The sequence below is a fragment of the Mustela nigripes genome, chromosome 10, assembly GCF_022355385.1.
Source record: "Mustela nigripes isolate SB6536 chromosome 10, MUSNIG.SB6536, whole genome shotgun sequence".
Taxonomy (NCBI): domain Eukaryota; kingdom Metazoa; phylum Chordata; class Mammalia; order Carnivora; family Mustelidae; genus Mustela; species Mustela nigripes.
Window position 1 is genome coordinate 43,222,688 of NC_081566.1, and position 27,484 is coordinate 43,250,171.

Genomic DNA, 27,484 nt, shown 5'->3' on the forward strand with positions numbered 1-27,484 from the left:
GCCTCTGAGCTCAGGGTCCCCCACAGTGTGTCCTACTAGTAACAGGAGACATACATCGATGTAGGGATGGAGAGATTAAACGAGATCTAGGACCCAATAAGTTTGGGAAATAATGAATAAGCAAAGAGTAGTGGTGAAAAAGAAAGTTTCACTTAAAACCAAAGCTGATGAAAGCCACGGCTTGTCTTCAGAGTGGGGAGGCGGCCTGGTTTATGTCATGACACCATGTCCTATGCCTCCATTCCATTCATAAGGAAAGAGGAGGAGTGGAGGAGGTAGAGAGGAAGCACTGACATTTCCAACCCTCTGCCACCTTTTCTGTGTCAGTCAAGGGCAAGTCCAGGAGCAGACAGCCCTTTGTTTCAGCAGAGACAGTATGCTTATCACGTGCCCTGGTGGGCTGGGGATTTTCCTAGCATACACCCACTGTCCCAGCAACATTCCTATGAGATCCCCTTTCGCTCTGAAGTATTGTAGTTTGTATGGGACAGTATGCGGTGACCCATTAACAAGGCAAAAGTGCAAAGAAGGTCTAAGGCCAAGTAAGGAGGGGAAAGTCAAGATGGTTTGCACCATTAAGAAAGAGTGAGTTGGGTGGGGGTGGAGGAGCCTGGGAGAATCATGAGTTAGGGGGGATAATGGGGAAAGTTTTGAGGGGAAGGTGGGGCTAAAGTCAGATAAAAGACTTCTACCACTACAGACCTCAGGAAAGCCTGCTGAACACACCGATGCCTGGTGTAGGTGTTTTGGGGAAGGGAAAAGGGGACTGAAATGCGCCTCTTGGTCAGCACAGAGCAGAAATAAGAGGGAAGTGGTAAAAGGTGCTCTATGAATGAGCTGGACAAGTCGGCGGGGAGGCTGAACTCAGAGCTGGAAGTGAGAACACAAACCCTCTGGAAACTCTCAGAAATCTCGGGGAGGGCCCCAGAGTTTCCAAAGAACCAACAGCTAGAATATTGAGTGAGTAGTATTTAAATCTTAATGGGTAGATTGACCCCCTACATCAATCTGGCTTGTAAAATTTAAACAGGATTCTTTATTGCAGGACTTCTCAGAGCCTTCAATATGTAATGTATCCTGTGAATGGCCATGTAGTGGCCTTTAAACTCCTTTTCATTCCCCAAGGAGCATCCCATAGGACAGCAAATATTCCTTATAGCACCTGTGGGAAGAGTTGGTGGCAGTGTCACAGAGAGACCCCAGGGACCAGGCTAATTCTGCTTCTGCCCAGGGAGGGTGCACAGTAGCCATTAGACTTTCATGGTGGCAAATGGAGTGTCTGCTCAGCCTGAAGCCAGGATACCCCCTCTACCAGCCTTGGTCTGTGACAACAACTCCAAATTCTTAGTGAAGCAACATGAGACATCTCTCTATGGTAGTAGCTCTCAGCTGGGAGAAAATTCACTTCCCCTTCCAGGGGACATTTGAAATATCTGAAGACATTTTTGATGGTTACAATGAGGTGGGGTATGTGTGTTACTGGCATACATTGGGTAGAGGCCAGGATGCTGTGGAACATCCTATGATGCATTGTCCCCCCTTCCCCCCAACTAGAATTATCCTTCAGCAGCACTGCTCTTCAGAAATCCTACTCTAAGGTCTTCCTGGAGCCTATGTGCAACCCCCCCCCCCCCCCCCCCCCCGCCCCGTGCTGGCTCCTATAGCTCTCTAAACTGAAGATATTGCTCTGCTTTCTCTGACCCAATCTTGGGGCCCATGGTGATTTTAACACCAGTAAAATGAACACTTAATAGTCATTAAGAAATGTTAGCACCTGGAATGAAGCATCCCAATTTGCTGGGGACTGTCCTAGTCCCCTAGTCCCGCTGAGAATTCTAGGTTCCAGGAAACCTCTCAGGTATGGGCTAATAGCTAGGACTCCAGTACTAAATCAACCTTTGTGACTTCGGAGGAAACGGCTGCCCTACCCAGTTTGGATGGGAGAATTCTGGATATCTCCAGCTAAAGCCTGGAGGGCAAATGAGTTAGTTATGTGCTCTAAGAAGGTCCAGATCTTGGGCATTAAGACAAAGTCCTCCAACTCCAGCTCATCCTCAGAAGAAGTTGTCCGCAGCTCAACAGCCTTCCTCTCTTTGCTCTCCACCCGCACCCATGACTCCTGCCCGTCTCTGAGGAGCTGCTCAGAGCATTTTGCTGAGTGACTGAATGGATGCTGATCTTCTAGAAGATTCTTGGGAAATTCTGTTAAGTAGGTTGAGTAGCTTCTAGACGTTGTGGCAACTGTTCTTTCTTTTGGAAAAGCATAATCCTGCAGGGCTCTGAAAACCCTCAAAGAAAGTGTATCTGTTTTAACAAGGACAGGGATTTAGAACATGAAATACTTTGCAAAGTCCTAAGAGAAATCTCTCTGTGACCGGACATGAGGCTTACTTCCTCTCTTAATGTTTTATGACAGGAAAGAAAAGGCCAGAATTACTGGTGCATGGTGATAATAAAAAATAGGTCGCCTTTTGTTTTATTTTATTGTTCTGTTTATTTATTGTTGTTGTTTTGTTATTTATTTATTTGTTTATTGTTTTATCGTATTGTATTGTATTTGTTTTATTGTTTTAAAATCCTCTATAGACAACGAAGCCTTCTAACGCCTGCTTCGGGGATAGACGCTCCCATGGCCACCCGCACCACCCCCTTGGGTCACCACTGTCGGCTCTCCATCTCAGCCCTTCGGTTACTGTGCTCAGCCTTTGCCAAATAAACTAATTTCCCCGAGTCCAGGCTTTCTCATCTGTAAAACGGAAATACTAATGGCTACTTCAACAGGTGCCGTCTGATGATGTTACATGAAAATATTCTATAAACTAAAAGATGCTACAGAAAATGTGAATTGCCAACTGGTTATTACAATTGATTATGTTATCAGAAGTTGTTTCTCATTGATTAGTTGAGTGAACTAGATTGGCGGGACTGTGTTGCCATCATGAGAAGGGACTGGCCATTATCCATTAACACATATTCCTTTGTTTTGAAAACGTGCCTCAACTATCATTCAGGAGCAGCTCCTCATAAGCAGGAAGTCAACAAATAAATAAATCGCATGATTCCCAATTTTTCACTTCCTTAGGAGCTGATCATCTAAGTGGGGAGCTAAAATAGACACAAAAGAGTGGAAGAAAATTTGTGTGCAAGGTAGGCTAGCCCAGATGGAGGAAAGAACACAACATACAAAGATTCAAACTTAGCAAGGAATGTCCTTCATTTTCAAAGGATTCTTGTTTTAGAAAAGGATGTACTTCGGGCTTTGCAAAAAAAAAAATGTGTGCTGTACTAATACACTCTGAAAATATGTTCCTGGGCATGGAATGTTGAAAACTAGATCTAGTAAGTTCATTGACACCTGGAAACACACCAGCTGGGGCAATCCTGATTGCACAAGGAAAGTGGGGGGACAGCTGGGGGTTCCGATGTGTTGAATGGATGTTCCTTGAGGTCTGGTGTCTGTGCACTCCCGTTCCTTTCCTGCTATGTCTTTGGGATCTCTTGGTCAGGCTCCACCTGATATTGGAGCCCCTGGGGCCTCTCTCTCAGGACCTTTGTCCTCTCACTTTACTCCCAAAGGCTTCAGGAACATTGGCCTGCTCGCCATAGAAGTCTGCCTCTCTAATGGCAGACAGAGGCTGGGGATTCTCTGACCAGAGACTGTGATGAGCCTGTTTTCCCTGCCTCCTTTTAACTTTCCAGAACACAGCATTCATCACATCTTTGTGTGGTTTCTTTTTATTTATTTGTTTATCTATCTATCTATTTATTTATTTATATTTTTTGAGAAAGGTGGGGCTGAGGGAGAGAGTGAGAGAGAATTTTAAATGGGCTCAGGATTTGAGCTCAAGATCCTGAGCTCCTGAGGTCATGACCAGAGATGAAATCAAGAGTCAGATGCCTAAGCAACTGAGCCACCCAGGAGCCCCCTTCTGTGCGATTTCTTCTCTGACATCCATGGTCCCGATCACATGAGGGCGAGGACCATGTCTGTCTTCTTCACTCCGTATCCCAAGTGCTTGGCACGGGGCCAGGCACATCACAGACCATCAAGAAATAACCCGCAGAATGAATGAATGGCAGAGCCGTTTGGGAGGAAATAACACAGTGGCCATCGTAGGAAAGTCCTCAGTCTTTTCTAGAATTCTTTTTTAATGGCACTTTCTTGGGGTAGAATTCACATACCATACAATTCACTCGTTAACACGCACGAGGTTTTTAGTGTATCCACAGAGATGTGAAACTAGTACCACAATCCATTTTAGAACATTTTGCATCATCCCGGCCCCTGGCAGCTGGCGCTCTCCATTTCTTGCAGGTTATTTTTGAAAGATGATGCAGCTTGGGATTGAGTCCCAGATCGGGACTCCGCGCCCATCAGGGAGACTGCCTGAGATTCTCTTCCTCTCCCTCTGCCCCTCCTCCTACAAGCTCTTTCTCTCTAAAATAAATTTAAAAATCTTTTAGAAAGCAAGGGGGTGGTGGGGAGGATAATACAACCTACCATTTGCAGAGTGTTTTGTCATTCATAGAGTACATTGCATGGACTCGTTGATTCTTGGACAACTCTATAAGGTGGGCATTTTAGGGCATCTGTCCCTGAGGTTAAGCTTCGGGTTTTGGAATGAGACCACCAGTCCACAAAAAGTTGCAGCTGGAAGGGAGGGCAGGGGTGGTGGTGGGGGGTGGCCGGGGGCAGGAAGCTCCCGGCGGTGGACTGCAGACTCTGGAAAGGCCTGGGGCTGGGTGCTTCGTATGCTCGGTCATGTGAACGTAGGGCTGTGCACTGCACCCTGCTCGTGGTACGCTGACCTACTCCCCGATGCACAAAGGCCATTAGGGCATAGAGAAGGCACACAAATACTGCATAAAGCAAATGGCTTTTGAAATCATAGAAGATGTGAATGTGAAACCTGGTTCTGCTTCTTACAACAGTCCTGAAGTTGAGAGCCTCCCCAGTTTTCAGTTTCTTTATTTTAAAACGGGATCCTCCGTGTAAGTTTGTTGTGAGGATTAAATGAATTCATGTATGGGAAGCAACTGGTACAGTTGCTGGCGCTCAATAAATACCAAAACATTTTATTACTAGTGGTGAGAAGATTTGAAAAAAATAAAACCCTTGTGGCAGGAACACTATCATTACTGAAAAATGATAATTCATTGCTCTCCAGATTGTAGATAAATGGACACGCTCAAATATTGCTAGTGGAACTTATCTTCTAAAAGCAGAAGGTCAATATGATGCAAGAACTGTAAGCACTTTCCTTGGACTTAGATATTCACTTCCAGAACTTAATCCTAAGGAAATAGTCTGAACTAAGGGGGGGGGAAATGTCTGTGTGTACAAAGTTATCCATGACGGTGATGGTGTTATCTGCACTAGTAAAAACACTGGAAACAACTGAGTAGATGACCCAGGGGATGGTTTGAGATTTAGGGTTAGACCAGCAAGGTGGGCTATTAGGTAGCCATTAAAAATGCAGTGAAGGGGCGCCTGGGTGGCTCAGTGATCTCTCTGCCTTCGGCTCAGATCATGAAATCAGGGTCCTGGGATCGAGCCCCGCATTGGGCTCTCTGCTCGTCAGGGAGCCTGCCTCTCCTCTCTCTGTGCCTGCCTCTCTGCCTACTTGTGATTTCTGTCTGTCAAATAAATAAATAAAATCTTTTTTTAAAAAATGCGGTGAAGGGGCACCTGGTTGCCTCAGTTGGTAAGCATGCAACTCTTGATCTCAGGGTTGTGAGTTCAAGCCCCACACTGGGTGTAGAGATTACTTAAAAATAAAATCATTTTTTAAAAAATAGCACAAATACCATTTAGTCACCGAGGAACTCCCTTAAGCAGACACCCTGAGGATAGAGGGGTCCTCGAAGAGGGTAAAAAGAGAAAAGCGAGAAAATATCCAAATATACAGCTTTAAAAGAGTAGGCAGCTGCCTGACAGTGCGAGCCTTATAGATCTTGTTCAAGATCTTGGATTTCATCCTACGTGTGGTGGGAAGCCGCAGGAGAGTTTTAGCAGAGGATGACATAACCAGAACTGTGGATTTTGAAAGCTCTTTTGTTATAATGTGGGAAACAATTTGGAAAAGTATTTTTTAAAAGCAAGTAAGGGGCGCCTGGGTGGCTCAGTGGGTTAAAGCCTCTGCCTTTGGCTCGGGTCATGATCCCAAGGTCCTGGGATCGAGCCCCACATCGGGATCTCTGCTCAGCAGGGAGCCTGCTTCCCCCTCTCTCTGCCTGTCTCTCAGCCTACTTGTGATCTCTACCTGTCAAATAAATAAATAAAATCTTAAAAAAAAAAAAAAAAGCAAGTAGGCAGGGGGAGTAGTAGGGGAAAATCTATTAGGGTGATTGCCTAGCGAGCAAGGTGTTTTCCCTTTGCCAGAACATCCCTACTCCTGTTGACACACCATTTTCCTCCCTTCAAGATGGAGAGAGAAAACAGTTTCTCCTGCAGAGAGTAGCTGTGTTCTCTGGGACACCCTGCATCCCGCAGCCGTTGGAGGCATTGCATGGGGAAAGGGCTTTGGAAGGGATGCGGTCTTATGAACCCCGGGGAGGGTAGGGGAAAGTGTGTTATCGACGTCCATCAGCCACTCCAGCAGGTGATAAACTATCAAAAATAGCTTCCTGTTGCTGTTACAGATGTTATGACTTCTTTATCACCGTTCTGATCTCCCCTCAGATCCTGCCTTTGGGGCTGGAGTCCGTCGAGCTCAAAGTAGAAAGAGGAGGGCCATATCATGTGGGGTTTAGCAAATGCTCCCTGGACGGGGGACCATGTGAGGAACCCATTCCCAGTGGCCTCGGGCAGGAGCAGGCTAAGTGCCCTTGTGGGTGAATCCTCAGCTTCTCTTCGGCAGGTGTCTGCCGTCAGGTTAGGGGGTGTGTGAGCCCGGGGTGTATCCCGGGCACGTGTAACAGAGCACTTGGCTTTAGTCCCTCTCTTTCCATGCCACCAACCTACTAAAGCATAGGGGCAGAAGGAGTTCTGGCCGCCCAGGACACAGAGACCCTCAATAATTCGTACTTGGCTCCGTAAAGCCCAGTCATGGGTGATCTAGTCAAAACTCCCTCCAATTCTGTATGAGAAAAATGCAGTCCAGAGAAGTCAAATGCCTCGAATCTCTAGGGCACTAACTTCCAAGTCAAGTGGATTTTCTATGGTTGCTTCACTGTCTAGTGAAAATGCACACACAAAAGACCCCGAATACGACCCGTTCAAACAAAGATCCTTAATAACGACACGGCACTCTGAGCCTCAGAGTGGTATCATGGAAGGTTCTGGTCCAAAAGTGGTCCACACAGAAGCACAGAGCTGCGTGAAGCTTACACAGCTCTGGCTGCCGCCATAGCTACACCAGGTTCACGTCCAAGGGTAATCGCAGAGTTGAGACTCCCTTTGATCCCCGTAAGTTAACTGTAGCTCAAGTTCATTACTTAGAGGTCACGGCAGAGACGGGAGAGGAGAGGAGTGTTTTTGACACTGGCAGGTGAACTGGGAGGGTGTGGAGAGCCTCATTAGGAAATCACTCTTGTGGGCTCTTCAATCTTGACTGATAACAGGGCTCGATGTTCTTAACACAACTCATGCGAAAGGGAAGAAACGGCAGCTCCAGCCACAGATGTATTTCCATGGTGAGCCAAGGACACATCAAGGACCACGGTGAGCCAAGGACACATCAAGGACCATAAAACACTGAGCAGGACTCAGCCTAAGGGAAGGCTTTCTAACGTCTTTAGAGAATATAAAGATAGATCACTGCCATTTGTTGTTTACCCCAGAAAGGAGCTTCTGTTAAGTGTTTTGCCTATTTATTTGTATTCTTTAACTTTAAACAAACTTATGAGGTTTTTTTTTCCCAAAAAATTGGGTATATATATATATATATATATTAAAAGATTTTATTTACTTATTTGACAGAGATCACAAGTAGGCAGAGAGGCAGGCAGAGAAAGAGGAAAGGAAGTAGACTCCCTGCTGAGCAGAGAGCCCGATGGGGGACTTGATCCCAGGACCCTGGGATCATGACCTGAGCTTTAACCCACTGAGCCACCCTGGCACCCCAATTGGGTATATATTATTAACCCAATTTTACAAGTGAAAAAACTGAGGATCAGAGAGGTTAAACAACTTTCCTCAAGTCACACAGCTACCAAGTAGTGTAGCAGGGTTTACATCTGAATATATCTGATTCTGAAGCCATGATTCTACGGTGATTAATCTGTCGTGAACGGGGAGGTGACATCCCAGAGACCTATAAAATTCTGCTTTCTTTGTTTGACAGTTTAAGATCATTTCACCCTCATGTCTTCTCCACTACCATATCTCAAGGGTTTTAGGTTGTGACCTGCCAAAAGCCTGCGGTTGACCTTCCTTGCCTTCCTGGTATGATCACAGAAACCGCAACAAGCGTCTTAGGTTGGTGTCATTTAAGGCTTAACAGCAAAGAAATTGTCCTTGCAAAATGGTCCTCATTCATTGACCTCTATCCTATCCACAATCCCTTAATCTAGGGCCACATCACACACAGATTCAAAGATGGGCCAGGCTGGAAGGGACCTTTGCCAATATTTAGAGACCTGCTTCTTCATTTTCTAGAGGAAGAGCAGGAGTTACCTGATGGGAACGTGGGTTGTCAGAACTCATGCAGCAAGTGAAAGCTCGAGGTGGGACTCGAACCCAGGCCTGTGGACTACCCTACCAGTGCTCTTTCCATGCTAGCAGGCCTCGTGCGTATTTGTGGTATTTAAATACGAGTTCACATGGAGATAAAGAAACTACTAATCTCCTCCATCTACGTAAACCGTCTGCAGAGAGGAGCAGGGTAGAGCCCTGCAGAGAAAGATAGAAGGTGCTATCTGCTGCTTCACTCCGCTCTCCGCAACTGAGCTAGATGATAATCTCTGAGCAGCGTGCCCCTGCCCGGCTGGAAATGGTGAAACATTTGTGACTGACCTCCAATGACCAAGAAGCTTCTGGGTGGGGCTGGCGCACGAGGTGGGGGGGCGGGGGTTGGTGGGGACGCTGTTTCCATTAGGACGGTGCCGAAACACAAGCTGGGGTCAGACGTTGCTTGTTGTCCTGCGGTAAGTAGCCTCTGGGGAGGTGGATTTTTAAATTAGTTGGAAGAGTGTGTGTCTGTGAACATAGAGTGCGGAGGTCTCGGAGGGGATTCTCTGCCTGTGTGCTGGGATTGCAGAGTGTGGAATTCACTTGTATTTGTCTTGGAGTGGACCTAAGATTGAACGGTTTGTACTAGATGGACATTAGTCTCTTGTTCCCGAGACCTAAGATGCGTGTGCAGTAACAGCTGTGGCAATCAGAGCTCCAGCTAGAAGCTGCGTAGACCTTGGATCCAGTCAGAGCTAGATCCAAGGAACTCTGCTAAACCTGTGTAAGCCTCAGTTTCTCCATCTGTAAAATGGATGTACAACCACCTACCTTCCACCATTGCTCTGAGGATAACAGACAAGTCGTACATTTGATGCCTAGTGAAGCAGTCACTCAATAATAGCTATTAATTAATCATTCTTGTTAAGTCAATGGGGAACTCAATCCCAGAGAATGTCGCCCTGTGGGAGAACTGTCTTTAAGATTTGTTCCAAGTTGCAAAAGACTGCCATATGTGGAGGGAAGGGACTGGGGTGGCAATTTGAACACGTTATGAGTGGGAGTCAGAGACTGCACACCGTCACAAGGAAAGTTGTGGAACAACGGCAAAGAGTGATACGTGACCCTTACGTAGAGTTTATCCTGCACCCAAAACCATCCTAAGAGCTTTACATGGACTAATTCATTTTGTCCACAGAGCAGCCCTGAAGATGCTGGTGCTATTAACAGCTTCTCTTACAGTTAAGGCAACTGAGGCACAGAGGAGTTAAGTGACTTGACTGAAGTCAAACAGGGAAAGAAAAGCTTCTGGAGAACATTAGCGCCCAAGAGCGTGCTTAGAGCCGTCCTCTGGGAGTTCAGGAGGTGCAGCGCTCACGAGTGCCCATGAGGCTCTCACAGAGGACTTGTTGATGGGACAATCTGTTTCTCACTCTGTATAGTGACCTTGTTGTTTGAGCTGTGGCAACTCTGCTCAAAACGATACAGTGAGTGGAATAGGCTGTGCAATTGGCGGGACCCAGGGCAAATGAAAATCTGGGGTTCCTTGTTAAAAAATGATTAAGGATCTAGAGATGGCAAGAGCAGAGTCATAAACCAATCCAGGGACCCTCGCCCAGCTAGACTCCATAGGTGGCAGGCCCTGAGACCCAACTGTGAGGCAGAGACAGTGGAAGCTTCCACAGTCTCACCCGCTGTGATAAACTCTAGGAGGGAGACATTTGACTTCCCAATTAGCAGGGGGGAAACTGAGACTCAGGGACGTTGCGTGGCTCCTCCAAGGTTAAATAGTGTTTCTTCTAGATAAATGGCTTGAATTGCAGTGTGTACAGAATGTGACAAAACGCGACAGAATGATTTGGCCCTTTCACTTTACCAGGAGCTTCGTGGGGTCAGCAAAACAAATCTATGAATACTGCTGAAGTTGCTTGCGAATCCCCGGGTACTTGCTGATTTAGGCTTAGAACTAAGTCGCATTCAGGTTGCATTGATCTCAAGTCATTGCTGATAGAAAATGCCTTCCCCCAGACTACGAATTTGAGATTTTGAGTAATCTGTTTTCCTTCTTAAAACTTGGCTGTGCCTGTCCCTATAAATGTGTACTACCAGAGATGCGGCAAATCTGGTGAAACTCAGACTTGCTATTTCTGGTTGACTTGAGTCTCTCATCATTGATGTCCGTGTTACACTCAGGGAATTCTAGAACAACAACACATCGGAACTGGATCTATTTAGCACACCACCCCCCTCGGTTTTAGACCGAGAAACTGAGGCTCAGAAAGAAGTGACATGCCCAAGGCGGCTGAATTGGCAAAGTCACCAAGCTGGACAGTTGGTTGGGGTTTTCCTTTCTCGTTCCAGATTATGTCCCAGCCTCCTGGGGTGAGCCCCCTGCCATGGTAACCAGCGCTGGAGGGAATCCAGAAAAGATCTTTCTGATGCCCAGGACAAAGGTGATGCCCTTACTCTCTGTTGTCCCCTTCCCCACGGTGTCTTGCAGACCTCACTCCTCCCTTCTCCCTGTTGGGTACTTTGGCCTTCTCTGTCCGCTGGTGCATGGACACGGCAATAGTCATGGGAGTAGGGACTGTTTAGGACTAAGGACTTCCCAGGACCATATGGCTTTGTATCTTCGGTTGCTTATAACTCTCATTTAAAAATCATGGCTGAAGGGCGCCTGGGTGGCTCAGTCGGCTAAAGCCTCTGCCTTCAGCTCAGGTCATGATCCCAGGGTCCTGGCATCAAGCCCCGCATTGGGCTCTGTGCTCAGCATGGAGCCTGCTTCTACTCACCCCCCGCACCTGCCTCTCTGCCTACTTGTGATCTCTAATAAATAAATAAAATCTCTAAAAAAAAATTTTTAAAAAGTAAAAATCATGGGGGAGCCCTGTTTTCTTACAGGGCCTATTAAAAATGGGTGCATTGTAATAGGTAAGCCGGTGTGTGTTCAAACCTCTGTTTGGCTCTGAGGATCCCTCCCTGTTGAGCACCTCTACATGCAGCACTTGACTAACCTTCTTAAATATTGCGTGCAGTATGGTAAAGGCTCTGGCCCCAAAATAGGGTTTGAATTCTGTCCTCTCCGTGGGGGATGAAAGTCCGGTTTTCTCATATGTAAAATTGGGACAACAACAGTTGCTACCTTGTAAGTTTGTTATCCTGATGTTTAAGCAAGATAATTTATAGGGCCATCTGGCTGGCTCATCTGGCTGGCTCGTGACTCTCAATCTGGGGTCCTGAGTTCGAGCCCCACATTGGGCACAGAGCCTCCTTTACAAAAATTCAAAAAATAAAAAACAGTAAGATAATTTATGCCAAGTGTTTTGCATGATGCTAGCATATAACAAGCCCCCATAACGTGTGTGAGTTAAGAAAATGAAGCAGGTGCTGTCCCCATTTTTCAGATAGAACACTGAGGCCCAGGGAGAGAAAGCAGTTCATAGCCAGGAAGGTCAGAGCTTAAATTCCAAACCGAAGCCATCTAGCCACCAAGTCCCTACTCCTCACCGTCTGCCTGTACCTACCCTTGCAGTGCATCCAGCTTCCTCCCACAGTATCTTATTTACGTGCGGCCAAATCTGTGTGGAAGCCTGCCGAAGACAGTGGCTTCCCCTGCAGTCAGGGCTGACAGACGCATTTCGCTGGACTGCTCCGTCCCTACTTCTCCATCATCCATTGCCTGTTCTTCGAAGTTCCCCCTTGGCCTCCTCTCTGAGTGTTCTGTGCAGGGGGGATCAATTTCTCCTCCAAGACAGTACATATTACAGACATCATGCCTTCCTCCAACTTTGTTGTGACGTCTCTTCTGCTTTTCGATTTTTTTTGTATGTTAATGTCTTGGTTTTTCAGGTACAATGAGAGCTTTTGAATGTTCAGATGGCATTCTCCCGTTCATCCTGTCCGTCAGACTACTTCACACAGAGCCACACACCTAGACCACTCACTATATATTTAATTGGAACTCACACATGGAGCTGATCTCTCAATGTTTTATTAACACAGTAAGACACAACTTATGTAAATAAACTTTTTATGTAGATAAATTTAGTACTAGGCTAATTGAGGGACTCAGAGTTTCTGGGCTTATTTCAATATTTTTAAAGTGGTTTTTTTTCCTGGGGCACCTCAGTGGCTCAGCCGTTAAGCGTATGCCTCAGGGTCATGATCTCAGGGTCCTGGGATTGAACCCCACTTCCGGCTCCCTGCTTAGCAGGAAGCCTGCTTCTCCCTCTCCCACTCCCCCTGCTTGTGTTCCCTCTCTCGCTGTGTCTCTCTCTGTCAAATAAATAAATGTAAGTAAAATCTTTTTTTAAAAAGTATTCTTTTTCTGATTAGAAAAAAGATACGTTAACTACCGAAAACTTTGACAGTGACAGATAGTATAAAGAGTTAAATAAAACACCACCCACAATACCCAGTTTTGTTAACATTTAAGTATATTTTCTTCTACTTCCCCTTTTCAAACAAAGTACATTTAAATGAAATCCATGATTCAATTTCCATAAGTTTATATTTGTGAACAAATCTATATTTGATATGCAAAATTACTGTCAATGAACTATTCTGGATTTGATGAACCGAATCAGGTGACTGGGGGCTATTACTAAACTAATGTAAAAGACAAAAGAGTTGAATGACCCCAAATGTTCTTTTTTGTACAAGGTTTTATTCTTTTAATATTTTTAATATGTTTTGTATGTAGCTAAATATAAGTGCATGATATATCTTCATGGAATGGACTCCTTCCCCAGATTAATTTTTTCTCAATGTAATTTTAAATGTTGATGTAACATTCCATTCTGTACCTTCACCGTGATTTATTTAATCTTTGTTTTTCAATGAAATAGTTTCCCATTTTCACTTTTATAATTGGTAGTGGTAAGACTACCTTGTAATAGCAGCTTTGGTCCCATTCCGGATTGTTTGTAAATTGTTCCATGCCTTTTACCCATGTACCAATTGGGGGTTTAAGGGTTTTTCTTAAGAATTTTTGGGAAGAGGGGCGCCTGGGTGGCTCAGTGGGTTAAGCCGCTGCCTTCGGCTCAGGTCATGATCTCAGAGTCCTGGGATCAAGTCCCGCATCGGGCTCTCTGCTCAGCAGAGAGCCTGCTTCCCTCTCTCTCTCTCTGCCTGCCTCTCCATCTACTTGTGATTTCTCTCTGTCAAATAAATAAATAAAAATCTTTAAAAAAAAAAAAAGAATTTTTGGGAAGAAAAATCTGAAACCTTTTAAAGTTATACATAGTACACGCTCGTTCTAGTGTTTTTATCTATTTGCCTTTAAATTTTATTTGACTTAAACATATGAAGTCTTAATATTTTCGAGTCAAATCTATTTTTCCTGTTGCTTTGTGATTTCTTCCATTGCATATAAGCTGAGAAAGTTTTCTCTCATGTAGGATTTAAGAACTATTACTGAATTTGTGAACATCCAACCTACTTCCTTCTACTTAATGTCTACTTGAAAATATTAACTTCTTTAATTCCTTTGGAATTATTTTGTTACATCCCATCTGGATGCAAGCTATTTTTTGTTTTTCTTATAGGTAGCGAATTCAGTATTCTGTGCGTGACATTTCTAAATGACGCTTTCCTTTCACGGCTTTGTGAGCCACCTTTGTGATTTATTTATTATACATCCTAGCCAATTTTTTTCAAGTCTATACCACCCTTTAAAAGTGGTATGTTAGGGGCACCTGGGTGACTCAGTGGGTTAGGCCGCTGCCTTCAGCCTGCCTCTCTATCTACTTGTGATCTCTCTCTCTGTCAAATAAATAAATAAATAATCTTTAAAAAAAAAAAATAAAAGGTGGTATGTTAGGAGGTTCCTGGGTGGCTCAGGCCTTAGGCATCGGTCTTCGGCTCAGGTCATGATCCCAGGGTACTGGGATAGAGCCCCGTGTCGGGCTCCGTGCTCAGTGTGAAGCCTCCTCTGTCTCTCCCACTCCTTCTACTTCTGTTCCCTCTCTTGCTATCTCTCTCTCTGTGTCAGATAAATAAATAAAATCTTTAAAAAATAAAAAAAAAGATTTTTTTTAAGTGGTATGTCACGGGGCACCCGGGAGATGCAGTCGACTGAACGACCAGCTCTTGGTTTGGGCTCAGGTCGTGATCTCAGGGTGGCGAGATGGAGCTCCATGAGTTTCTCTCTCTCTCTCTGTTCCCCCTACGCTCTCTCCCTCTCTCTCTCTCTCTCTCACACACACTCAGATAAATAAATAAATCTTTTTTAAAAAAAAGTGGTATGTCAGGAACCTGCCTGGTCACAATTCCTTTTCACATATGTTTTAGCTCTTCTCAACTGTTATTCTTCCCCCTGGAAAAATTTGAGATTTCATTTGGAGTTGTAAAAAATTCTCACTGTAGTTTTGATTGCAGTTATTCAGAACCAACAAATTCATTTCAAAGTGATCTTTTTCAGTCTTCCAGATTCCTGATCTGAAATATCATGTGTCTATTAGTTTATGTCTTTTTAAATTTTTTATTTCTTTTTTTAAAAGATTTTATTTTTAAGTTTCTGCACCCAACGTGGGGCTCAAACTCACAACCCTGAGCTTAAGAGTTTTGTGTTCCGCTGAACGAGCCAGTCGGATGCCCCAATTTTTAGATATCTCAGTACATTTTTATTACTTTCTTCAAATTATTCTTCAAATTCTTCTCAGCTCTATCTGGTGTGATGGCTGCTGAGGCTCCTGGTTCTCGCTCCCTGCAATTCCATTTCCTAACTGGTTATGGCTGATCTAATAGGGAGAAGAACTGATAATTTTAGAATATTACCGTGCCTGGGTGTGCCTGGGTGGCTCAGCGGGTTAAAGCCTCTGCCTTTGGGTCAGGTCATGATCCCAGGGTCTTGAGATCAAGCCCCACATTGGGCTCTCTGCTCGGCGGGGAGCCTGCTTCCTCCTCTCTCTCTGCCTGTCTCTCTGCCTACTTGTGATTTGTCTGTCAAATAAATAAAATAAAATCTTTAAAAAAAAAAAAAAGAATATTACCGTGCCCTCAGGACTTTCTCAAGTACTCTCATCAATTCCACTACTTTTTCAATCAGTTCTTTGGGGATTTCTAGGTATATAATCACGTCTTTTGCAAATAAGGATGCATTTGACTTGCCTTTGCCCCAAACCATGACTTTATTGCTTTCATGTATCAGTTAATAGCTCAGCTCCAGCACGAGCCTGCCTGGGCACCAAGCCCTGTTACCTCTTCTTATAGTCTTGAGCAAGTTATTTAACCTCTCCTTGTCTTCATTTTGCCCTCTGTAAAACGGAAATAATAATTATACCTGAATTTTTTAAAAAAGAAAAGGAAAAGGAAAAAATAGTACCTTCCTCTTTGGTGGCTGTGAGAATTAGACGAATGATATATAGAAAAGTGTCCCCAAGCCTGCCCCGTAACTATTCCAGACCCTTATGATTATTGGAGGTTGGAGGCTGGAAGGACTTCCTACTTCCCAGAGTTATAATTGCGAAGATTAATTTTTTTAAATGGTTACAGCAGACATCCTCGTTCTCAAATAACCGCTAAAACATTTTACCGCTTGGTAAGATGTTGATTATTGGTATAGAAGAGATAGTCTTTATTATGGCAAGAAATAAGTCTCATATTCTTATTTTATCAACTTATGAAAAAAGAAACGAGTATCTGACTTCATCCGACGATGGTGTTTGTATATTATGGAGATCATCATTGCAAAAACTCCATTTACTGATGCTCTCTTCATATTCTGTAACAGGCAGTTCCCTGTAATGACTGAGAGCTGAGCTTGGTTTGCTGTTTGGCTCTTCCAGCAGCGGGGGAGGGGGTGTGAGGAAGGGGGGTGGGGACCAGCGAAAATTGCTCACCCTTCCCAAGCCTTTTATGGTCCCACTAGGAAATCGGGATCATGTCTATTCTTGCAGAGCGAGAGCTCAAAAGAGCATGGTAAATACTCAACACCAGTTTTCATTATTGTCATAGTTGACTTCCTGGATGTCCCTGGAGTAACTTCTTAATATTATCTTATATTTACTTCTGTATTCATAAGTGACATGATCCGGCAGAGTCTTCCATCTTTTTCTGTGCCCTGGATCTGTATAATAGCACGGAAATTACATGTTCCTTAGAAGTTTAAAATAACTCTGGGGCACCTGGGTGGCTCAGTGGGTTAAGGCCTCTGCCTTCAGCTCAGGTCATGATCTCAAGGTCCTGGGATTGAGTCCTGCATCGGGCTTTCTGCTCAGTGGGGGGAGCTTGCTTCCCGCCCGCCCCTGCCTGCCTCTCTGCCTACTTGTGATCTCTATCTAATAAATAGATAAAATCTTTAAAAAATAAAAAAGAAGTTTAAAATAACTTATTTTCTAATACTATTTGGACACAAATTTTGAGTCGATTAATTGCAATAATGCTTTTATTTTCTAGAGTCATTTATTGCATGCTTATTATTATTATGTGACAAAAGCTATAATAAGTACTTCACATAGCTCCTCTTGTCATCCTCAGAAGTATCATTTATATTTGTCTTACTGAAACCTGGGAACTAGTTATTATTGGTCCCATGATACAGATAAGAAAACTGAGGCTTTGAAGAGTTCAAGAACTAGACCAAGTTCATGCAGGAATGAGCGGGGATGTGAACCCAAGCTGACTGCCGTTCTGTGCTTTTTGTGGCTAAATAGCACGCTGCCTCCAGAAGTCTTTCTTGTTACTTTGTTTTGATTTTGGTCTCTAAGTTTCCTGTGCCTTATGGAATCAATTTTTCTAATTTATATTTTTCTAGGAAATCATTATTTTTATTGATATTTCATTTTTAAAAAACACCTTAGTAACCTCAAAATCTTAGATCTCCTCTGTTTCTGTGGCTTTATTCATTATGAGTTTGGCTTATATATGTTACCTCCTTTTCTTGATTATTCCAAAGTGCATTTTAAGTTAGGGGATTAAAGTCTAGTAATGTGAAGGAGAATGGATGATATTATAAAATGGAAACAGATTTTTTTCTTTTAAAATATCCCATTTCTATCCAAATTTGTTTCTCTTCCCCGCTTCCTTACTTCAGTCTTTTTTTTTTTTTTTTTAAGATTTCATTAACTTATTTGACAGATAGAACACAAGGAAGGAGCGTGGCAGGCAAAGTGAGAAGCAGGCTCCCCACTGAGCAGGGAGGCTAATGTGGGGCTCAATCCCAGGACCCTGGAATCATGATCTGAGCTGAAGGCAGACGCTTAACTGACTGAGCCACCCAGGCACCCCTTACTTCAGTCTTTAAAAAAACAGAATACTTGGATCTCAAAAGAGCCCGAGGAGCACTTTCGAGTGTCCGGCCGTTCATTCACCAGGGCCTAGAAAGAACGTCTACTTGTCTCAGCTCCACAGTGAGGGAGCGGCAGGGCTGGGAGAAGCAGCTCGGCTCTCATCTCTTTGGCTTTGTTCTCTCTCCACACCATTCAGCTATGCTATGGCTCAAAATTTTAATTTTAAAAATAAGCTAATGAAGATTGCAGAAAAAGTCTTTTTAAGGGATGCCTGGGTGGGTCAGTCAGTTAAGTGTCTGCCTTTTGCTCTGGTCATGATCCCAGGATCCTGGGATCGAGTCCCCGGGCATTGGGCTCTGCTCAGTGGAGACACTGCTTCCTCCTCTCCCTCTGCCTGTTGCTTCCCCTGCTTCTGCTCACTCTCTCTCTCTGTCAAAAAAAAAAAAAAAAAAAAAAAATCAATAAAGCCCTAACTATATTGATAGCAATTATTGATTATTGCAATCTGTGTGGTTTTCATAGAAATCTTCTATTGTGCTCTTGTTTTAAACCACTCTTCATAGAGTGACTCTCTCCAAAGAAAGCATGTCAGGCAGGAACGCAGTGTGTCCCTACTATTTCACGTCAATGTTGGGTTGTACCAACTAAAGGCTCCTCTATCATTAGAAAGGGGAAGCAGAAAGATGGGATCCAGGTGTACTCGGAAGTCTTGGGATTTCCAGGCGGGCCTGAAGTGGACAGAAGAAATGCTTCCAGCACTCTTCTGGACTGTGGTGGGCAGGTCCTTGGCTGGAGGCTGCATTAGTGTTGGTTCATGTGTCAAAACTCAGCAGGTCAAAGAGGGCAAGACAGTCCCAATCTTGATGATGGGATGAGCCAGTGGCAAACTCTCTCATGGTCCAGGCACTGTTTTTCACAACCTAATTACCCTAATTTGCTCATTTCCTGGTTATTTGGTATGTGTGTGTGTGGGGGGAGGTGCAAATGAGCAGATGCTTTTGCCCACTGTCTGATCAGCAAATCTGCAATTAGACCCCAAGGAACAACCTGTTCATTGTGGTTAGGGGCCATTAGCCACTTAAATAATGACATCTGTCATCATTTTTGTACCTCATCCTGTCCCAGTTCTTATCTTCAAACTATACTCAACATGAGTGCCTGAGTTTCCTCAAATAGACCGGCTCAATTCTAATAGCTCTACTCTAGGCGCCATCTTGGTGAAGTGTTTCAGATCTTCCTCCATTTACAATGGGGTTAGGTCCCGATAATCCCACTGCAAATTGAAAGCGTTTGAAGCCTGAACTGCATTTACTCTACCTAACCTACCAAACATGGCTTCGCCTAGCCCATCTTAAACAAGCTCAGAACACTATGGTTGGGCAAAGATCATCCAACACAGAGCCTATTATATAATAAAGTGTTGAATATCTCATGTAGCTTATTGAACCCAGCACTGAAAGCAAACAACAGAATGCGTATGGGGGTGTGGAAGGGTCGTGAGTGTATCGGTTGTTGACCCTTGTGATGGCACAGCTGACTGGGAGCTGCCCAGCATCAGACAGGGTACCGCACCGTGCCTGGCCAGCCCGCAAACAGATCCAGATGCAAAATTCCAAGCATGATTTCTACTGAATGGGTGTCTTTTCCACCACTGTCACGTCTAAAAGCCAAGTCAAATTGTCAAGAGTGCCCAACCGTAATTACTGAGTGCTTCCCCCATGCCTGGCATTGTATACCGGTCTTTAGAAATAGCATAACACACCGAGCACACACAAGAACTCGGTGAGGCAGAGGCTGTCATTCTCCCCATCTCACAGGTACAGAGGCTGAGGTACTGAGAAGTTTAATAATTCCCAGTTGGAAGGGAAGAGAACTTGGACTCTATCCGACATCTGTTGGACTTTAGGCTTGATCCTCGCACAGGTACAGTGTGTCATTTGGCTGGTAAGATGTTTGTAATATATGAAAACGATGGAAGGAAGTAGAGGCACTATAATTTAATATAAAGAGCCAAAAGAAGGTATCGGTTTTAAAACAAGGGGGCATTGATTTAATGCAGTGATTCTCAACTGGGGGCAAGAATTGCTGCCTCGGGGTGAGGCTTTTGGAAATGTGTAGGGCCTTTCTCAGTCATTTTGGTTGTCCCATTAACCTATTAGGATGGTGGTCTCCTGGGATGTCGAAATGTGCAGCACAGAGGAAAAGAGTTCTAGACAACAATGAAAGATCTGTTGGAGCTAGATCTCAGAAAAAGTGCTCAGAAATACTGATAAAGAGGAATAGTAGTAACTCACAATGAAGCCATCGAACTCAAGAGTAGCACACTCAAATGGCTCAGGGGTCAGTCAGGGCCTCCAAATCCAACTCTTGAAAAAACCTCATCAAACAGAATCACCGAGGCACCAAATTTGGTCTGTGGGCCTCCAGTTTGGAGCTTTGTAATGGAGGTTTTTCTGATCTGGAAACATGTTTACGATACGTTCAGTGACGAGGAAAAGCTGCCGATCAGTACGATGCCGTGTTTAGAAAAGACTGTATACGTGTACACATGTATTTACACGTGTACACAGAAAGAGTACCTATAGTTATGAGAATATGTAGAAAATGTTACAGAATAAAATGCGGGTGATTTTGTGAAATGTTTTGCTTATTTGCATTTTAAATTCCACCACAAATGTCCGTTGGTTGTTTAATTTTTAATAAATAAGGAGAGAAAGGAGCCTTAAAAAAATATTAAAATTCGAGTGTGGTTTCAGAACACAGCCCTTAGTGGCTTTCTGGCCATTCCCTCTGATGAAAGAAAGAGAATAATTTCTGTGATTAAGGACAAATGAGACATTGAAGATGAGGTAATCAATACTAAAGCACTAGAGCGCCTTTGAAACTGGAACAACACTGCTGGTTTCCCAGACACACTGGTTTGGCTTCTAGCTCCTTCCTGTGATGTTCACGTCTTTTGTGATTCAATAAAGCTCTTCTGTCAAAGTCCAATCTCCCTTTTGCCACTGCCCCAGAAATCAATACTGGAATTGGCTTCAGGAAATCAATACCTGTCAAAATTTTAGGCGGGCTTATCCAAAATAAGTCAAGAGCAAGGCATTAAAACTCTCATCTGTGCCTTTTTTCAAATCAAGTTGCCCCCACCTCTTGAAGATCATTGTTTTTTCCTGAAAAACCCCCATTTTGCTTCATCTCCATCATTTTTGTGTTTTGTGGTTTTGTTTTTTTCCAGCTCTGTAAATTTTATTTTGTGCACAAGTCACTTTTAACTGAGCTTTCTTTCTGGAGTTTGCTGATCACTGGGGGCAGGGGGTGGGGGCGATACTGGATTTTCTACGCACTTGTCTATGGACTTTGGGAACTGCCTGGAGTGTTTTCTCACCTGCCCTTCTGGGTTGTGTCTACTTCCCGCTCCCCTGAACCCCTTCTAACCAGCGCATGATACTCATAAGGCAACCCACCACGTTCAACTTGAAAAGCAAAGGGTAATATTAGGTGCTTTTGGGAGAAGTAGCTAGAACTTATTATATAGGAAACAGGATGGGTTAAGGACGTAGGATGAATAAATTGGATATGTGTTGTTTCCAACATTTTGATCTTGTAAAGTCACGGCCAAGGACTAGCTTGATACTGTGTGAAAGAAGATGGTGGTATTTTTCTCTCTGGAAACTTCCAACTGGCCAACACCTACAGCCCTGGAGAGGCCTTCATGGCAAACCCCACACATCTTCCTGCCCAACACGGCCTTCTCTCTCTTTTGACTCTTGGTCCCAGTTCTGATCTTAGAAAGCCCCTGTGTGAGAACCACAATCAAAACAAAAGTTTTCAGGACTTTCCACAGCACCCTTAGCCCTTGGAAATCTTAATGACAGTAAAAGTCTTATAAAGGTTTACAGTGTACAGCAGGACAACTGGGGGGGTGTGCCCCTCATCTCAGGACAGTGTAAGTAAGTATCCTTTCAAAAGTTTTGAAGTTGTCCTGCCTTTGTCTTAGAGTAAACACCATATTCAGCAAAATGCTGATGAAATCCATACGCTGATTTTTTAAAATCCGCATATCTGTGGGCATACATTCAGATTCTTGGTCCTAAAACCCCACGAAGCCACACCCGGTGTGCGTGTGGGTGTGTGTGCGTATGTGTGTGTATTTAAGATTTGGGTTTCTTCCATGACTCCCTCTTGTTGCATTTGCTTGAGTGGAACCCTTGGCACTTCCAGCGGCAGGCTCCCCGGGAGCCGGGACCAGTGGTGGGACTTGTAGGCTTGAGTTTAGAGCCCAAAGCTAGGCCCGGCCGCGTACTGGCTGCGTGACCTCAGCTGTGTCCCTCTGCTCTCTGAATCCCACAAGTTTGTTATTGGGGGGGGGGGTGTCTCACAATCTCTCAGCCCTGGGCCGCGGGAAAGCGGTAGGAGGGGCTCAGCACTATGGCCGGCATCGAGTGGCTGCCCCATGACCTCCACCCCGCTGCCCACTGTTGGGTACAAATACCTAACGACCAGTTACTCCTTCTTTTGTATATTCAGAAACTGCAATCTGGGGAGAGGAAAGCCAGTGCCCCCCCACCCCCAGCAGCCAAGTTTGCCTGAGTGGAGCTGGGGGTAGAGCCCCTGAGTCCTAGCAGCCGCCTTGCCTCCTGTGTTTCTCCTGGACGATCCTGAGGGTGCCCTGCGTGCAGACCAGGTGCCCAGCCTGGTGCCCCGCACGTCTCCTCCTCCTGCCCCTGGAAGAGCCCGAGCCTCACTGGCGACCCGCGGCCGCCCTGCAAGCTCATCATGCTGACAGAGTGAGTGGGGTTTTCCAATCAGACTCACAGGCGTAGCTGACTTCGGAGCACGCACACCACCCTCCCTGGCTGCCCAGAGAGGCAAAGGCACTGGCTCTGAGACACACAGCATCAACCGATGGCTGTCTCTGGCTGGGGGCCGGGATGGGTGTGTGGCTCTATGAGAATCTCTGCAGCCTCTGACTCCGACCCTTCTCCTGTCCCAACAGAGACATGAAGCTCTGGCACGGCTTAGTGATTGCAGCGGTTTCCCTCATCCTACAGGCCTGCCTCTTTGCGGCCATCAGCTACCTGCTCAGCAGGCACATGGGTAGGTGGCCTTGCATTCCCTTCTCTCCTAGCCACTTGCAGGGACCATACCCAAGCCTCCAGCAAGACAAGCCCCTGAACACCCCTGGAATACCTACTTGAGAATCCACTGGCCAGATCACCCCTTACTGGGGAATCCCCACTCTGACCCGACCTGTTTCTGGTTGGGGATGGCGGCCCACAGTCCTTCCACTATCCAGACCTTCTACCCAGAGACCAGCTCCTGCAGTGCTCTCGGGGGTGGGCGCATTCAGCCGGGGTCTGACTCATCTTCTTCATCGCCGCGGAAGGACTCAAGGGCGAAGACATGGCTCTGGGTATGACTGGACTAAGAGACTGGCTTGCATTCTTGAAGTGATTGTCGATGGAAAATAGAGAAATTCTGTTCTGGGATGGCATTATAATTAGGGAAAGTAAAATAAAGGCAGTCTAAAATAAAGAAATAAAGGAAGTAAATAATGAAAGGCTTTTCAAGCCATCCATCCCAGCCAGCCAGCCAGCCATTCGTTCATTCATCACAACAGGGAACAAAACAAAATTCCCCGTCCTTCTATAACTTGCATTCATGGGGGGAACAGACAACAAACCAGATAAACAGGTAATACACACGCGTGTTGGATTATGGTGAATGCTAGGGAAGAAGACGATGAAGCAAGGCCAGGAGATAGGACAGGGATGATGGCCAGCATCACTGACACTGACATGCCGACATTTGCATATAAATCTCTGGAAGTGAGGGATCGAGATGCATCTGCAAAGGCCCTGAGACAGCGAGATGCATCTGCAAAGGCCCTGAGGCAGAAACGTGTTTGATAGCGAACAGCAGGAGCAGAGAGGCCAAGGTGGCCGGAACTGAGAGGGATAGTGACGCCATGGAGGTCCTTGGAGGCTGGGACTTCAGCTTGTACTCTGAGCTAGGCGAGGGCTGCTGCAGGGTTTTGAATGGAGGCCTGAGCTTTGAAGAGGTCCCTCCAAATGTTTTTGCCCTATTGAGGGCAGTGCTCAGAGACAGTGTGTGCTTGCTTGACCTAGAGAGCTGCCACTGTTGACCCTTGCCTTGTCCCCTTTAGCCAAGGAGAGTGAGCGGCTACTGAAAGGGACCAGGCTCCAGGCCCCGAACCCCAGCCCTGCCCACCATCAGCCACTTGCTGCCAAGGAGGAGACTCCCAGCACTTCTGTGTCTGAGCCCCATTACAGGCGTTATAGGCGTGAGTAATGGGGAGGAAGAAGCGGGGATGGGAGGGAGCGAACTTGTCCTAAAGCTTCTTCTGCTCTGTCTGGGCGCCCAGGGAGCCACCCTACAGTGGCTCTGCTCTGTCCCCGTCTGCCCGACCCCCAGCTGGAGGATTTCTTGCACCCACATCAGGGAAGGCCTTGCCAAGCCTACCTTTTGCAGTAAGCTGCTCTTCCTATCACACGGGGCGCATCTCGCTGGGTTTGTGTGGATCTGGGTTTGGTCCAGTGTAAGCCACTGCAGAAGGGGTTTGGGGCTGTCTCTGTTCTGTCTCTGTAATACTATGGCGCCGGTCAGTGGGGCGGCCAAGATATCAACTGCCTCTGGCCATGGGATCTGGGTGCTTTAATAAACACGAGTCTTGGTGATGGTTCAAATCCCCATTCCCCATGGGCAAGTGAACCAACAGGGACACCACCCTCTTGCTTTCTCTCAGGGCTGGGGAGATGCACCAGGCCACCGTTCACACAGTGGAAATGGCTGCTTCCACAGCAAGACCACAGCCCCGCTCTACTCACTCCCCAGAGATCACACTGTTTCTTATGGTTTATCGCTTGGCTGATTTGCATTTGCTCCATCTAATTTTAGTTTTTCAGTTGGAGGGATCTGGTGGTCAGGCTTCCCCCCGGCGCTGAGATAAGAGCCTGTGGGGACCAGAAGAGAGCACTCATGTGAACTGAGTGTTTCTGTGGGAGCGGAGGGGCCCTGGTGTCGCTGGGACCCTGGCCGGAGAGCTTCACTGGAGCCCTGGCCAGAGACTCAGCGACGCTTTGGCTCTCAGGGACCTGAGAGGAGTCATCCAACCCTCTTGCTTCACAGGAAGCAAAACCAGACACAAAGAGGGATGTCACCTGCCTAGCTAGAGCTAGGCGGGTCTAGATCAAAGCCTGAGCCGGTGAGGTCACCACGGAGGCCCCCGAGCTGTTTGCCAGGGGCTGCTCTGTGTCCGCATGTCTCTGCTTGCCCCTCCCGACACAGCCCAGCCCTGGGGTGTCAGCTACTGGTTTTAGATGGAACTGGACAGAGCAGTGGTGCCGGGACTCCTGGGCGCATTCCTGACTATTTTGGGGGACCCTTTCTCCTCCCCCTTTCTTCAGTTCCTTTTTTCTCTTTTAGGGGGGCTCTGTATTTCTCTTCCCCGCCTGGCTTCGCGAGGCTGGCTCTGCCTTTGTTTCCTTCTCCCTTCCATTGTGTCCATCCCCCCCCAACACTCCCTGGATCTCCCTGGAAGAACAGTTTCTATTTCTCCCTAGACGACAGCAACACATCCTCCGGTAGCTCTGACAGCTCGAACGGCTCAGGCAGCTCGTCTCCAACCTGCCAGGTAACAGACGCCCCCAGCAAGCCCAGCCCATCCTATGCCATTAGGGTCCTTGTTGCACAAGACTTAGCACCACCCAGGCTGCCCCAGCTACAGAGATGGGAGCAGGGCAGGCAGGCTTCTTGAATCTTTACAGCATCCTTAGGGGATGGGTGGGGGGGTGCGGGCAGGCTTACAGCAACGCAGATCTTCCACACAAAAGGGGGTCTGAGTGGGTTGTAAAAAGGCAAGTGCGAATGGGTCACCTCCTCCTCCCCGTACCCCAGTCACTGAGCCAAAGTCCCCTTTGAGTCCTGACCTCACTGGGATTCAGTCTCCACATCTTTGCTTAAACCCATGAATCCCCTACAGGCAGGAGGCACGAGCGGGCAGACCTCCCCAACTCCCCCTTCCCTGCTCTCCAACCCCGCGCCTTTCCCTTCCAGCTTGAGCTTGGGGAGCCAAGCCTCCTTGAGTGAGAGTTCTGTCCTGGGGTTCTCCCCTCCTCTGACCCTAGTAGGAATCTTGACCCCCATGCCTCTGCTTTTTCTCCCCTCTAAGGCCACGAAGAATATGAATTATGCACAAGTGGTCTTTTCCGCCACGAAAGGACTAAAAAGTGAATCTTCCCTGGACTATGAGAACATCAAGGAAACCACAGATTATGTGAACGTCAATCCAAAAAGCCACAAACCCAATTTCTGGACTTTTGCGAAGCCTGATGACTCTGAGCCGGTTGAGTACACGCAGGTGGCCCTGTGAGGTCTAGGTCTTTAAGGGGGTGCTGTTCTCTAGAAATTCTCACACTCACCTTGCAGGGGAATGACTATTTTTTAGCTCACTCAGCAAGAAAGAGCCAGCTATCAGGAAGAACTTCCACGATCAGTATGAACGAGGGGAGATAACAGTAGAGAAAGCAGGAACGTCTTTCTCCATTGAAAAGTGTGAAAAAAAAATTTTTTTTAATCAACTGTAATGGAGTTCTGTTTGGCAATCTTACCATTAAATGACTCTTGGAGCTCTTTACTGTTTGGCAACAAGCAACTTCCTTAAAAGTTTTAAATAAAATGGTCTTGGTTTCCTCTTGCCCAACCCGGGGAGCTGCCCCCTTCCAGAGCTGCATCTTGCTGAGTCGTGCTACCCTGCCCTCAGCACTTTAAAGTAGGTCACTTAGAAAGCTCCCCATCATTCAACCTTTGAATTCCCCGTTTCTTAGGAACGAAAGCTGACAGGGCCTTGGTAAATACCAACTAGCAGCCCAATCTGTGATTCCAGGGGACAAAAAAATCTCCCCCAATTCAACCCAATAAAGTGCAATCTTCTTTTCTGGTTTGTTGTTTTTGTTTGTATTAAAACAATGAGGAATAAAAAGGCACTTTCTTAACTGCATGAAGCCCAGCTTGTCTCAAATCAGCCGACGCCGTGGTATTTATGGGTAAGGTCCTAGACACAGTTTGACTGAGTCATGAATGGAGTAAAAGTGTCCACAAGCCTGTCATTTCCTTCCTCTGACACTGCCTAGAAGTTCTCATCGGTGAAACATCAGAGTCAACAAAAATAAGGACTATCCCTGTTGGAAAGAAGGATAAAATTCGTCATCATTTGTAGCTACAAAACCTCAGAGGATTTACCTCACAGGTTCTAAAATTGATGATAAGATACACATACAATATACTTTTTCCAACAGGCAATTAAGCCACGAAGTGAATTTTTTTTTTTTTTTTTGCTCACAACAGTTAAACATCTCAAACAGTGGACGCCCCAGGACCTCCCCTAACCAAATTCACAAACCCCAGAGGAGGGGCATGCAGGACTTCGAGAGGACTCTAGCGTTACCTGTGCTCCACCTGCTGGCAGCAAACGACCCTTTGCGTCGTGGCACGCTTTCATCTTCCCAGGCTCCTGGTCCCCAAGATGATCTGAAGACGGGGTTCTGGTTTGCGTTTCTGGGGCTGCGCAGTTCTGCCTGTTCATACATCCCTCCACCTCTTGGCTCTCATTGTGGTTCCTCTCCCG

The 27,484-nt window shown here is 46.0% G+C and overlaps 1 protein-coding gene across 2 annotated transcripts; it reads left to right on the forward strand.

Annotated features, from left to right (window-relative positions):
• Positions 1-9,020: 9,020 nt before the first annotated feature.
• Positions 9,021-26,794, forward strand: RHEX (regulator of hemoglobinization and erythroid cell expansion). 2 transcript variants are annotated; one of them, XM_059414095.1, is made up of 8 exons: positions 9,021-9,087; positions 10,973-11,064; positions 19,659-19,764; positions 22,366-22,625; positions 22,835-22,935; positions 24,005-24,142; positions 25,422-25,492; positions 26,030-26,794. In XM_059414095.1, exons 4-8 carry the CDS (start codon positions 22,615-22,617, stop codon positions 26,228-26,230), a joined length of 522 nt encoding a protein of 173 aa, XP_059270078.1. In that variant the 5' UTR covers positions 9,021-9,087; positions 10,973-11,064; positions 19,659-19,764; positions 22,366-22,614; the 3' UTR covers positions 26,231-26,794. The 2 variants fall into 2 exon arrangements, with proteins under 2 accessions (XP_059270078.1, XP_059270079.1); XM_059414096.1 differs by lacking the exon at positions 19,659-19,764.
• The last annotated feature ends 690 nt before the right edge of the window (positions 26,795-27,484 follow it).

What these genes read in the sequence shown, in the direction of transcription:
- RHEX (XM_059414095.1), top strand. An exon ending in CCTGCTCAGCAGGCACATGG is followed by an intron (nt 22,936 to 24,004) that starts GTAGGTGGCCTT and finishes TGTCCCCTTTAG; the next exon opens with CCAAGGAGAGTGAGCGGCTA. An exon ending in GCTCGTCTCCAACCTGCCAG is followed by an intron (nt 25,493 to 26,029) that starts GTAACAGACGCC and finishes CTCCCCTCTAAG; the next exon opens with GCCACGAAGAATATGAATTA.